General features: G+C 37.9%; 1 protein-coding gene across 2 annotated transcripts in view; it reads right to left on the bottom strand.

Annotated features, from left to right (window-relative positions):
• Nucleotides 1–13,647, bottom strand: part of sppl2b.S (signal peptide peptidase like 2B S homeolog) — a 41,269-nt gene extending 27,622 nt beyond the window's left edge. Inside the window, exons 1-4 of one of the 2 annotated variants that reach the window (XM_018233084.2) lie at nucleotides 13,461–13,647; nucleotides 8,966–9,085; nucleotides 5,768–5,950; nucleotides 2,838–2,927 (exon numbers count right to left, since the gene is read on the bottom strand). In XM_018233084.2, coding sequence (XP_018088573.1) covers nucleotides 2,838–2,927; nucleotides 5,768–5,950; nucleotides 8,966–9,085; nucleotides 13,461–13,508 — 441 coding nt within the window. In that variant the 5' untranslated portion in view covers nucleotides 13,509–13,647. The remainder of the gene's footprint in view (nucleotides 1–2,837; nucleotides 2,928–5,767; nucleotides 5,951–8,965; nucleotides 9,086–13,460) is intronic. The other variant, NM_001086415.1, reaches the window with a different exon arrangement.
• Between the last annotated feature and the right edge of the window lie 341 nt (nucleotides 13,648–13,988).

The following is a 13,988-nucleotide window of genomic DNA, read 5'->3' as shown; positions in this document are numbered from 1 at the left end:
GAACAAATACAAACAAGTAATGAGCCCCTGTTGAGGAGGGAGGAGCATCCTGGACCCCAGTGTACCTTAGGGAGTTAAGTCTGTACAAACTCACGTGCACACTCAGGCCCTTTCTGCTACAATCCCGCTTGGTGCACAGCTCCTCAGGGAGACGGACCTCGCAAATTTTACAGATAAAAAGCAATACAGGCTGGCACACAGAGCAATTCAAACCGGGGTGCAACCCCTGGTACGTTTATTGCGTCACAACGTTTCGGGGGCGTTCCCCCTTCGTCAGGTGAATCGCTATGTGTGCCAGCCTGTATTGCTCCTTAGGGAGTTAAGGTCTTTCTTAGCAATCTGAGGTTTTTATTTGCATTTTGCTAACTAGGGCGCAGAACCACACCTGGTGTGACTAGGTACTTATAATTCCTCAGATGTCTCTGTTATATTGTCTGTAAGTGAAAACTTTAGAAATATGTAACCCCAATGGAAATGTATTGGAAATTGTGCTGTATGTACTTCGGTTGTCCCATTCCCCCCCCCTTTTTTTCTTTCTGTACCCCCTTCCTACATATTCTTAGAAAACAATAAAAATTATATTACAAAAAAATTAATCAGTAGTCCAGTAAGAATGTGCTTCTTTGCTAGGATAAGGGGGGGGCTTGTTTATACAGAGGGCTTCTCAAGACTGCTTAATTGGTTTGGCTTTCCACCCTGGGTTTGTGCGCTTAATAGCACAAAATTTATAAATTACTGTAGATATTTAATACAATAGGCAGTGTATTATTTCATAAACTAATGTTCCAATTAAAGGAAAACTATACCACCAAAATTAATAATTTGATATAAATTGTTGCTTAAGAAAGTGGAATATTAAAGAATCTGTAAAAGGAAGAAGTGTGGCAGCAAAAGACAGAACGGTCTGTTAATTGGCTCATGTGACCTAACATGTATGGCTTGTTTGTGTGTACCATGAATTCTAGGATCCCAGGAGGCGGCCCTTATTTTTTAAAATGGCAATTTTCTATTTATGATTACCCAATGGCACATACTACTAAAAAAGTATATTATTAAGAAAATTGTTTATTTACATGAAACAGGTTTTTACTTATGAGCTGTTTTATGCAATATATTTTATAGAGACCTACATTTTTCTGAGGGAATAGTTTTTGTTTACAGTTTTTGGGTGTTAATGCAATATTCACAATCTATAAATACAATTATATACAGAAGTTGCATAAATATTATTAGCACCTGGGCCTGCTTCACAACCAAAAATGATTTATTTTGAATTAACGCTGCAATTTATGTAATTATTATTAACTAATGTAGAATTAGTTTCCCTTTACAAAAGGGAGTCTTGAAAACCCATCATAAACAGCACAGGGCCTTAACCCGTAAGTGTCACTGTTTTGCTTGAATAAATACCAGGATGCTGCTAGCTGTGAATACATTAATACATGTACATGAAATTAATTAAAGGAAAACTATACCCCCAAACAATGTAGGTCTCTATTAAAAGATACTGAGTAAAACAGCTCATGTGTAAAACCCTGCTTCATGTAAATGAACCATTATTAGAATAATATACTTTTTTAGTAGTATGTGCCATTGGGTATTCATAAATAGAAAATTGCCATTTTAAAAAATAAGGGCCGGCCCCTGGGATCGTAAGATTCACTGTGTACACATACAAACCACATGTAAGGTCACATGAGCCAATTAACAGACAGAGTTCTGCCTTTTGCTTCCTCACTTCTTCCTGTTACAGTTAGTGTTGTAGTATTTCTGGTCAGGTGATCTCTGAGGCAGCACAGATAAGAGTCACGAAATGGTGGTTCAAGGCAAGAGATGTAAAATATTTATGTAAATATATATTCCAGTTTGGTAAGATTCTTTAATATGTCATTCAATTTGATATAAACTATCTGTTGTTTAAGTATTCATTTTGGGGGTATAGTTTTCCTTTAAGCTTTCCACAGATTCGACATGTCTCCATGATTGTGCTTTCCATTTTCTTATGGATGGTATGCTACTCTGATGTGTAGCCTGTGAGCTTTTGACAGGGTCCGGTTTCATGTCACACTATGTGACTTGACTGAGTCCAGACTCCTGGACTATTTACAACCCACCCTAATTCATTGTATTATCTCTACAATTGATATCTATCTATCTGTAACTTCCTAATTTATTGCCCATGGATACCCTTCAGTGATCTAACAATATATGCTGTGCCTTTCTAACTTTCATTTGACGAAGGGGCCTTGGTGCTCCGAAAGCTTGCAAAGTATTTTTATTGTTAGCCAATATAGGTATCACTTCTACAATACTTTTTGTATTTGTTTGTTTTTTTATTTGTTATTTAAACATTTGCTACCAACTCTTGTGGATTAATTTAGAGATTACTGTTGTAATTAATGTAATTAATTAATTTAATCTGACCCCTAATGACAGGTCCACTACACTGATAGCTGAGTGAGGTGAGAACTACCATCCTTAAGAAAAATAATTTAACAAAGGGTTTGAAGATGCCATTGTGAAATGCCAATCCAAGAAATAGGTGTATAGCAACACATCTTTGTTTTATTAGTGTATTTTGATGTGTTTATCTTGTCAGAGTAATAATGGTGCCTCTCACTGATATCAATGTAAACCGGCAAATAAATAAGGCAACCAGTGCAAATTAATTATTTTATTGGGCATTTTCTCAAAAACACTTGCCTGTGCGTGTGTATGTGAAATGTGGTGATATCGCAAGGCAGGAAAACATTTGTTGGAAGACTGGGAATCCTGAGTAACTAGTAAATAAACACCTCAGGAAAGAATTCCACTCTCCAGTTTTCTCAGCTACTTACTTTGCCAATGTCCAGCATGTCACTGTAGCTAAGGAGAGCCACAGGAATATCTATTTCTTCGAATTGACTCTGATTACCCCCTGGTGGTACCTAAAAACAAAAATTTAAACCATCACTGGTCAAACATAAACACATAAAAAAACTGTAACTTATGAAGGTTATATGTGCAGTGATAAACATCCGTAAGAAATTGGCAAACTAACAGATGTAAAAGAACAATAATCATTTATTGTATATGCTAATATTACTGTATATTCAAATTTAAAGGACCAGTAACACCAGAAAGTGAAAATGTTTTAAAATAATGAAAATGTAATATCCTGTTGCTGCACTGGTGAAACTGGTGTGTTTGCTTTAGAAGTTCTACAATATTTTATATACAAACGCTGCTGTTTAGTCTTGGGGGGCAGCCATTCAAAGCTGAAAAAGGAGAAAAGGCACAGGATACACAACAGATAACAGATAAGCTGTGCAGTATACAATGGAATAAATGCCCCAATGGCTACACAGCAGCTTGTTTATATAAATTATAGTTGAGTTTCTAAAGCAAACACGCCAGTTTTACCAGGGCAGGGCACAAGTACATTATATTTCCATTCCATTAAAACACTTTCATTTTTTGGTGTCACTTACTTGTATATGGCACCCCCCCCCATGCTACGGGGTAGGGGTTGTGCCATGCTACGGGGCAGGCTGCAATGCAGGTTAAGAGAAACAAGCTGAATTTACCTGTGGCAGAAGCACAATTTGGCTCCAATGGTAAGTGTTTAAAGGACTGTTGACATAATATACAGTCAAACATAGATTTTAAGTATTCCAGGGGACCAACAATATAGCAAAATGCTAAAGGGATCCAATTTTGAAATCTGACATGGGGCTAGACATTTTGTCAATTTTCCAGCTGCCCCATGCCATGTGCCTGCACTTTAGGAGAGAAATGCTTTCTGGCAGGCTGCTGTTTTTCCTTCTCAATGTAACTGAATGTGTCTCAGTGAGACATGCGTTTTTAATATTGAGTGTTGTTCTACCAGGCAGCTGTTATATTGTGTTAGGGAGCTGTTATCTTGTTACCTTCCCATTGTTCTTTTGTTTGGCTGCTGGGGGGGGAAAGGGAGGTGGGTGATATCACTCCAACTTGCAGTACAGCAGTAAAGAGTGATTGAAGTTTATCAGAGCACAAGTCACATGACTGTGGGCAGCTGGGAAATTGACAATATGTCTAGCCCCATGTCAGATTTCAAAATTGAATATAAAAAATCTGTTTGATCTTTTGAGAAATGGCTTTCAGTGCAGAATTCTGCTGGAGCAGAACTATTAACCGATTCATTTTGAAAAAAAATAAATTTTTTTCCCCATGACATTATCCCTTTAAATGTAAAATGACGGACACTAAAATGAGGGTCTACTTGTAAAATTGTAAAAGTTTCTTGCAACTTAGATGGTCTTCGATTTTTTTATTTTTAATAATTTTTTTAGTTATTTGCCCTTTTCTTCTAGTTTTTCTTCTTGAAATGGTGTCATTTAAAATCTAAAAAAGTCTGCATATAAGCTCAATTTTATGGAAATCTTATGGGTGGGAAATCACCTTCCCATTCATTTTAAAATCCTCCAAGGCAATGCAGTCTTGAACTCCCTAACCTTAGGCTTTTTTGCCAGTCAATTGATATTTGCACATTGGTGGTTAGTGCTTAGGTCGAATAACCCCTCAACAACATGTAGGCTCTCGTGAGGCACTAGCTAGACTTTTGTATAGAATGCCATAATGTATTACAACATGCGGGTCCTTCAAAAATCTATCAAGCATGTCTGGCCTCAGTCAGTCTGGTCAAGGGGAGCATACTTTAAGGGCATTTTAAAGGGGTTGTTCACATTTAAATTAACTGTTGTATCATGTAGACAGTGATATTCTGATACAATTTGCAATTGGTTTAAATTTTTTTTATTATTTGTGTTTTTTGAGTTATTTAGCTTTTTATTCAGCAGCTCTCCAGTTTGCAATTTCAGCAATATGGTGGCTAGGGTCCAAATTACCTGCATCCATGCACTGATTTGAATAAGAGACAGAAATACAAATAGGAGACAGCCTGAATAGAAATACGAGTTTAAAAAAAGTAGCTATAACAATAAATTTGTTGATTTACATAGCATTTGTTTTTAAGACCACCATTTGAAAGCTGGAAAGAGTTAGAATGCAAAATAATGCAAAAACTATAATGAAATTAAAGACCAATCGAAAAATTGCTTAGAATTGCCTATTCTATAACATACTATAAGTCAGTGATCCCCAACCAGTAGCTCGTGAGCAACATGTTGCTCTCCAAACCCTTGGATGTTGCTCTTAGTGCCCTCAAACCAGGTGCTTATTTTTGAATTCCAGTCTTGGAAGTTAGTTTTAATTGCATAAAAACTAAGTATAGTGCCAAGCAGAGCCTCCTGTAGGTTGCCAGTCCACATAGGGGCTACCAAATAGCCAACCATAGCCCTTATTTGACACCCCCAAGGGACTTTTTCATGCTTGCGTTGCTCCCCAACTCTTTTTACATTTGAATGTGGCTCACGGGTAAAAAAGGTTGGGGACCTCTGCTATAAGTTAACTTAAAAGTGAAAAACACCTTTAATGTACTAATGGGAAACTAAAACAGTTCCAGGCTTTTAGGAAGAGCCACCATTTGCCTCTGTTAATGTTCTTTAGGTACTTTCATCTCACATATGCCTTTCACACTCCTCAACCAACTACATCTTACGCCCTATAGATTGCCCAAGTTTCCCCCTGAAAACTTCAGTTGAATACCCAAAGTGGTGCTACTAAGCGGGCTCCTTCCTATGTGTGTTTTGGAATTCTGGAACTCTTTTTCCTGTTCTAAATGTTCCATACTCAATGTATGGATAAAGTAGAGAGAGAATGCAAAAAAAAAAAAAAAAAACCCAACCAGTGTTTCTCTGCTGACAATTAGAAGGCCTCTAGCTCCGTTGATTTGTGCCAGTCGCACTTTCTCATAAAATGTGCAGTTCCCTCGCATGACCATTGGGATGCGGTTAATGAATCCCCCTTCTGGCACATCTGAGGGTAAACAGAGTGCAATTTCAGTTTCATTCTGGAGTTGCAAGAGTCCCTAAAACAGAGTAAATAAACAAGTTTTCAGTTTTTAATGCAATTTTCAGTACATTTTCCGGATACCAACATTTATTTTGTAACGATAAGTACAGGTGGTCGTGGTGCTATAAATTTTCAGTAAACTAATGTTAAAGGACAAAGAAAGGTGAATTTACTGAACTTGCCAATATGTTAGGAAACCCCCAGTAAATCCAATGGTTAAGTTGTTTCCCTGGACCAGTGCTCCTATTTGGAAAAAATGTATTAAACTGTTGCAAAACACTGCCATTTTACATTATTGCCAGGTGCCCTAAGTAGTAATGCACAGGTCAGCCCTTTATACTTGATTAGCCCCCCATCTTTCTGAGAGCTGCTGACTTCTGGAAGGCATGGACGTTTAAGGGACCCTGGCCACCAATTTTCTCATGATGTGGGGGGGGGGCCTGGCCACCAATTTTGGGCACCAATTTTTTTTTCTCATGTGAGGTCCTAGCCACCAATATTTTTTAAATGGGGGGGGGGTTTTCTATGTGGGGCCCTGACCACCAATATCTTTTTATTTTATATTAACATGTTGGAACCCTAGCCACCAATATTTTTTTTTGTTTCTTTACTGTGTGGTGGACCTGGGGGGTGGATCTGTGGGGTGGGGAGGGCGGACCTGTAGCTGGGGCTTGCGGTGGGTGCAGCCCAGGGGGCCCAGGAAATTTTGTCGTATGAGGCCCTGCGATTTCTGATGGCGGTCCTGAGCACAGATTTATCCCAACTATCAGTTGAACAACAAAACAAGGGTCAGAAAAAGTGAAATGTGCCAATAGATACTCACTAGTTGTAGTTAAATACCAAGGGCCAGAAAAGTTCCAAATATTAGGAATGCACTGAAGCCTAGCTTTTTTTGGCAGGATTTGGCCAAATCCAAATTCCTGGTCGAACCAAATCCAAACCCTAAAAATCACATGACTTTAGGTTACATGATTAAGGAAATTAAAAAAATATGTTCCTCCCACTTCAAGCACTGATCCCCCTCCATCTAATCTGCATATACAAATTGCATAGAATTTGCACATTAGGGTTTGTGTTCAGTATTTGGCTGAATTGCAAAAGATTCAGTAATTCCTTAATTCCACTTGAGCTTGCTTCTTGGTGAAGTAACCACCCTTCAGGCTATGGCCTTATCAGGCATAGCAAAAAGTACCTACATGGCCCTGAGTTATTACATCCTGTGACATTACGGTCATGCTTTAACATAATAATTTTTGTATTGACAGTGGTTGCCTTCTTTTAAGGTAAATTAACATCTCTTGGCAAAATCCTTAATGTTATGTACCGTATATACTCGAGTATAAGCCGAGGTACCTAATTTTACCTACGAAAACTGGGAAAACTTATTGACTCTAGTATAAGCCTAGACACAACTACAGCCCTGTCTCCCAGCAGCGCACATTCTGCCAAAGCGACCCCCCAGCGGTCAACAGGACTTCTTTGCAAAGTTGATGGTGACAGAGAATTACCAAACGGATTACTGTGTGCATTGTCCCACTGTCCCACTACCATGTGCAGAGGGTGCTGGGCAGCAAACTGGAAAATGAGGTTCAATGTTGATAAATGCAAGGTTATGCACTTTGGCAAAAATAATATAAATGCAAGTTATACACTAAATGGCAGTGTGTTGGGAGTTTCCTTAAATGAGAAGGATCTAGGGGTCTTTGTAGACAACACGTTGTCTAAATCTGGGCAGTGTCATTCTGTGGCTACTAAAGCAAATAAAGTTCTGTCTTGCATAAAAAAGGGCATTAACTCAAGGGATGAAAACATAATTATGCCTCTTTATAGGTCCCTGGTAAGGCCTCACCTGGAGTATGCAGTTCAGTTTTGGACTCCAGTCCTTAAGAGGGATATAAATGAGCTGGAGAGAGTGCAGAGACTTGCAACTAAATTGGTTAGAGGGACGGAAGACTTAAATTATGAGGGTAGACTGTCAAGGTTGGGGTTGTTTTCTCTGGAAAAAAGGCGCTTGCGAGGGGACATGATTACACTTTACAAGTACATTAGAGGACATTATAGACAAATGGCAGGGGACCTTTTTACCCATAAAGTGGATCACCGTACCAGAGGCCACCCCTTTAGACTAGAAGAAAAGAACTTTCATTTGAAGCAACGTAGGGGGTTCTTCACAGTCAGGACAGTGAGGTTGTGGAATGCACTGCCGGGTGATGTTGTGATGGCTGATTCAGTTAATGCCTTTAAGAATGGCTTGGATGATTTTTTGGACAGACATAATATCAAAGGCTATTCTGATACTAAGCTCTATAGTTAGTATAGGTATGGGTATATAGAATTTAATTAAAAGTAGGGATGGGTGTATGTATGGATGCTGGGTTTTCATTTGGAGGGGTTGAACTTGATGGACTTTGTCTTTTTTCAACCCAATTTAACTATGTAACTATGTAACTATATTGCCATCACTGTTAATCTTTCGTATAACCAACAGAGGGCGCTGTGTGATATTGCAGTCACTGTTATTCTTTCATATAAACAACAGAGGGCACTGTGTGATATTGCCATCACTGTTAATCCTTCATATAACCAACAGAGGGTGTTGTGTGATATTGTCATCACTGTTAATCCTTCATATAACAAACAGAGGGCGCTGTGTGATATTGCAGTCACTGTTATTCTTTAATATAACCAACAAAGGGCGCTGTGTGATATTGCAGTCACTGTTATTCTTTCATATAACCAACAGATGGCGCTGTGGGATATTGCAGACACTGTTATTCTTTCATATAACCAACAGAGGGCATTGTGGGATATTGCAGTCTCTCCCCAAGTGAACTGTTGGTATAGGAATGATTAAAAGTGACTGCAATCTTAGCTACTCGGGTCGGGTACCGCTGACCCGAGTATAAGCCGAGGTAGACTTTTTCAGCACATTTTGGATGCTGAGAAACTCGGCTTATACTCGAGTATATACGGTATAAACAAAATACTAAACTCTATTAAGAAAGTCACAATACAGTTAATAAATACTAACGGCTTTGGCCAGGTCTTGGGGCAAACGGGCCCACTGGGAGTTAAACAGAATGCAGTAATCTTTGGAACTGGAGCTGCTCTTTTCCGACGTGACATGAACCATTCCATATTCACCTACCACCTGAAAAAAGCACAAGCAAGTTGTAAGGTACATGTTAATATTATTACTGCTTGAACAATTTAAGTAAGTATTGTATAAGTATTGTAATACTATAGTGATGTTAACATTCCATTTCAACAACAGATAATTATGTCCCACCCCAAAAATATATCAATAGAACAAATGTGATCTGTATGAACCATCAAGTGCCAACACACAGAGCAAAAAGCACATACAACAGCTCTTTCAAGTCTGGTATTTTGATAAATGCTACTTTATCAAAACACTTGGCACATTCTTGGTTTTAAAGATGTGAGTTTAGTTGAGGTTTCAAAAAAAAAAAAAAAAAAAAACTAAAATCTGACCTTTAATAAACAAGCCTCCAAGTTAACTAAAAAGTTATTTAAACATTAATTAATTAAAACTAGATTTCCAGATAACAGATTGCATACTTGAAGCACAAACACATTTACAATTACAAAAGTCTATTCACCGTTAAATTAACAAGCAATTGTTATTTGTGTGTGTTCTTTATTATTTATTATTATTTAGCTTTTTTTGTCCAGTAGCATTCCAGTTTGGAATATTGCCAGCTATCCATTAAATCTTTCAACCCGGCAGTAGTTTGAAAGAAACAGAAACTTGAATAGAAGAGGACCGAATGAGAGATATAAGTAATAAGAGGTAATAAAAAGCATCAATAACAAAACTATAGCCTCATGGAGCAATAGGTTTTTGGCTTCTGGAGTCAGTGATCCCCATGTGAAAGCTGGAAAGAGTCAGAAAGTAAGGCAAATAATTAAAAAAAAATATACAAAATTAAAAATGAAGACCAATTAAAAAGTTGCTAAGAATAGATCATTCTATAACATACTAAAAGCTAACCATCCCTTTAATGATTGATCATAATTCACTTCAGTCTCTGCCCCAGTGGACATTAATGTTGATTTCATGAGAAGCTGATTAACCTCCTTCAGAGTGCGGGAGAAAACCCATGAACACACATGGAGAACATACAAACTCCATGTAAATAGTGGCCAGGCCAGAATTATTTCTTCTGCGCAAGGTTCTGCAAATTTCTATTTATTTGTCTAAGTAGGCCTGTTTGTTCTCATAAGATAATTACCTTGTCATCCTCAAAGAAAAATTGGCCTCAACTGAACAAATAATTGCTATAAATGATAGAACATCAATTATGTTGCCACTTAAACACAGCTATCCATATAGCACTGTGGACACAATCCCACCAAAGAAACAATAAATTGTCAATTGAGAAAAAAAACCCTTTCCTATTGACATGAGCTCACTTACTATACCATGGCGCAAGTGCTGCATGTCTCACACTCCAGCTGTGAGTTACAGGATTGGAAAGCTAAGGGTGAAGTTCGGATGTCAACATTCCCCTATGACAGATGGTATTTCTAAATGCGCACATTTTATTTTATGCAATGACAATCTGATCTGAGGTGAACTATACAATTCAATGGGTTAGTTCAGGCAGTAAAGAAATTATATTGTAACATTTTTAAACAAATTTTAAATTTTACACTACTCTTCAAATACACTTGGAATATGCTGGATGTTATTAAATAAATATTGCTGTGACTTCTATTGGTAATAAAATGCAGCAGTTTCGATAAATAACTGTTCCACATGTTCTATCTAAAATGAAAATCCAGTTTACTGATGTACCAGTGACCTGATTTGGGAAGTCATCAGCTGGATGTAGCTCCAATCTGCACAGGTATGGGACCTTTTCTCCAGAATACTCAGGACCTGGGGCTTTCCAGATAACAAATCATTCCGTAATTTGCATCTTCATACCTTAAAGGGATACTGTCATGGGGAAAAAATTTTTTTCAAAATGAATCAGTTAATAGTGCTGCTCCAGCAGAATTCTGCACTGAAATCCATTTCTCAAAAGAGCAAACAGATTTTTTTATATTCAATTTTTCAAGTCATGTAAACTTCAATCACTTTACTGCTATACTGCAAGTTGGAGTGATATCACCCCCTCCCTTTTCCCCCCCAGCAGCCAAACAAAAGAACAATGGGAAGGTAACCAGATAGCAGCTCCCTAACACAAGATAACAGCTGCCTAGTAGATCTAAGAACAGCACTCAATAGTAAAAACCCATGTCCCACTGAGACACATTCAGTTACATTGAGAAGGAAAAACAGCAGCCTGCCAGAAAGCATTTCTCTCCTAAAGTGCAGGCACAAGTCACATGACCAGGGGCAGCTGGGAAATTGACAAAATGTCTAGCCCCAAGTCAGATTTCAAAATTGAATATAAAAAAATCTGTTTGCTCTTTTGAGAAATGGATTTCAGTGCAGAATTCTGCTGGAGTAGCACTATTAACTGATGCATTTTGAAAAAAACATGTTTTCCGATGACAGGATCCCTTTAAGTCTACTAGAAAATTGTGTAAACATTAAATAAACCCCATAGGCTGGTTCTGTTTCCAATAAGGATCATTTATACCTTGGTTTGAATCATGTACAAATGTAACACGGTTAACTTAAATATATGAATATTCACCAAATATATCTCTGATCTGCAAGAGGTTAAACTCCTGACACGAAGAATCATTTGGATTGTATGAATATAATGACCAGGAGTGCAACAAATATGTTTGTATGTTTTACTGTTTATTGGGTTCTAATTAGGTTATAGTTTCTGACAATTTGGATTATTTTGATAAAATGGATTCTATGGGAGACAGCCTTTCCATAATTCTGAGCTTTCCAGATAATGGATCCCATACCTGTACCAGGGATACGGAGCCAAACAGCAGCACAAAAAGCTTGAAAGGGACCGGTTACCCACACAAAACAAGCTGTATAATAAAAGTTATGTTCAAATGAAATATGAAAGCTATCTTTTTAATAAAACAACCATACTTGTTATGAACTCATTTAAAAATTAGATGTCAATCATATATTTCCTTCCCCACCTCGATGCCTGAGGCACAGCAATCACTCTCACTTCTTACTAGTGATATGCAGTTCAAGAAAAACTCAACCTGCACCCGACCTTAAAGGGGATGTAAAAGCAAAATAATCAAACCCAATTTTTACTTTCTTTTTTCTTTAAAAAAACCAATCTCCAATACTTTAATTAAAAAATGCATACCGTTTGTATCCACAGACCCAGTTCAGTCTGCATATTGTGATTATTAATCGGTCTTGCTGTATCAGCATCTATGGCAGATATTATTTGACTTGTGCAGTTTTGATAATTTATGATCCCTAAGCTTAACCACCCAACAGAAGCCCAGACCACACTGAGCATGTGGATAGTCTTGGTCTTGCAAAGATGTTTAACATAGTTACAAGATGACAAACACCTGTGGCCAACTTTGAAAGCATAAATCATTTGTTTTATTAGGTTTCTGGTGCAGTAAGTTCATGTTTATGTTTGGTATACAAAATACAGCATTTCTAACATTATACTATTTTAGAATTTAGTTCCCCTTTAACCCGCTGCTCCTGAATTTTCTACTCGACTGTGTTGTTTTAGAGCAGTGATCCCCAACCAGTAGCTCGTGAGCAACATGTTGCTCCCAGTGGCCTCAAAGCAGCTGCTTATTTTTGAATTCCAGGCTTGGAGGCAAGTTTTGGTTGAATAAAAACCAGGTTTACTGCCAAACAGAGTCTCAATGTAGGTTTACAATCCACATAGGGGCTACCAAATGGCCAATCACAGCACTTATTTGGCTCCCCAAGAACATTTTTCTTGCTAATGTTGCTCCCTAACTCCTTTTTCTTCTGAATGTTGCTCACGGGTGAAAAAGGTTGGGGATCCCTGTTTTAGAGATTTTGGTAGGAAGGTCCACAGGGGAATATGCCTTAGAGTAGGGCTGTCCAAACAGATACAGTACTACATTTTTAGATCCCTGCCCAGGGAATCAGACAACCAGACAACCATAAGGGAAAAAAATGAAAAGGATGCATATATTATCATTAATTAATTATATTTTATGGTTCCAAATGGAGTTCAATTTTTTATCCTACATTACTAGGATGTATTTATAGTCTCCAGACAAAGAAAACACCATTTAGGGCCTCCAGCTGCCATCCTATATGTTAGATATCAATAGAGACTAATAAGGTCGATTTGTAGCAAGAAATAATCATTCAACAGGCAATAACAATGTGATGATTGTATCTTAGGAATCCCCTGAAGGTAAACTGCAGTTAAATATTTAAACACAGCTTCGGAGGCTCAGCAAATACCTACTTATAAATAGTAAACTATTGGGAATAGGTGGAAAATCAAAGTGAATTACGAGAAATGGCAGCAGGTTAAATACATTTGTAGCAAGGCCACAGTAAGATAAATCAGCATAAAATGAAACCCTGCATTATGAAAAGGTGGCTTAAAACCACTCACCTCAGTTACAAAGAATCCCCATGACAGGACAACTGCAAGCAGCTTCATTTTCTCAAGTCACGAACCTTAGCAAACCAACAATCACTACTACAAGCACAGTTGTTAGTCAACGCCATCTCCTGCGTGTGCGCGTGCGCATTACATTCGAGCCTTCAGGTATCCTCCCCTTCGCATTGCATAGTGACAGATCCCAAAGGCTAAACCCCATCTCAAACCGATTCACTAGAAAGCTGTAGTGAAAGCAATAGCTGACCTGCGGATGTGACGTACTAAACACTTTAAACTCCATACATGTTTAGGGAAAAAAATCTATGTTCACCAGGGGAAGTGGGATGTTGAGAAAACGTCCAAACCCCCAAACTCTCGGTTTTGGGAAGGTGCTGGCATACTTAAAGGCATTCTGTCATTATTTTTATGATGTCGTTTTTATTTCTTGCTACACTACAAATAATTCACTACAGTAGAAAATGTCATTCCTGAACCAGCACGTATATTTTTTATTAGTTGTAAAAGTGGTGTGTAGGAAGC

This window comes from Xenopus laevis, chromosome 1S (assembly GCF_017654675.1).
Source record: "Xenopus laevis strain J_2021 chromosome 1S, Xenopus_laevis_v10.1, whole genome shotgun sequence".
In the NCBI taxonomy this organism is placed as follows: Eukaryota; Metazoa; Chordata; class Amphibia; order Anura; family Pipidae; genus Xenopus; species Xenopus laevis.
The sequence above is the reverse complement of the archived record's forward strand: the minus strand, read 5'-3'. Positions and strand labels throughout refer to the sequence as shown.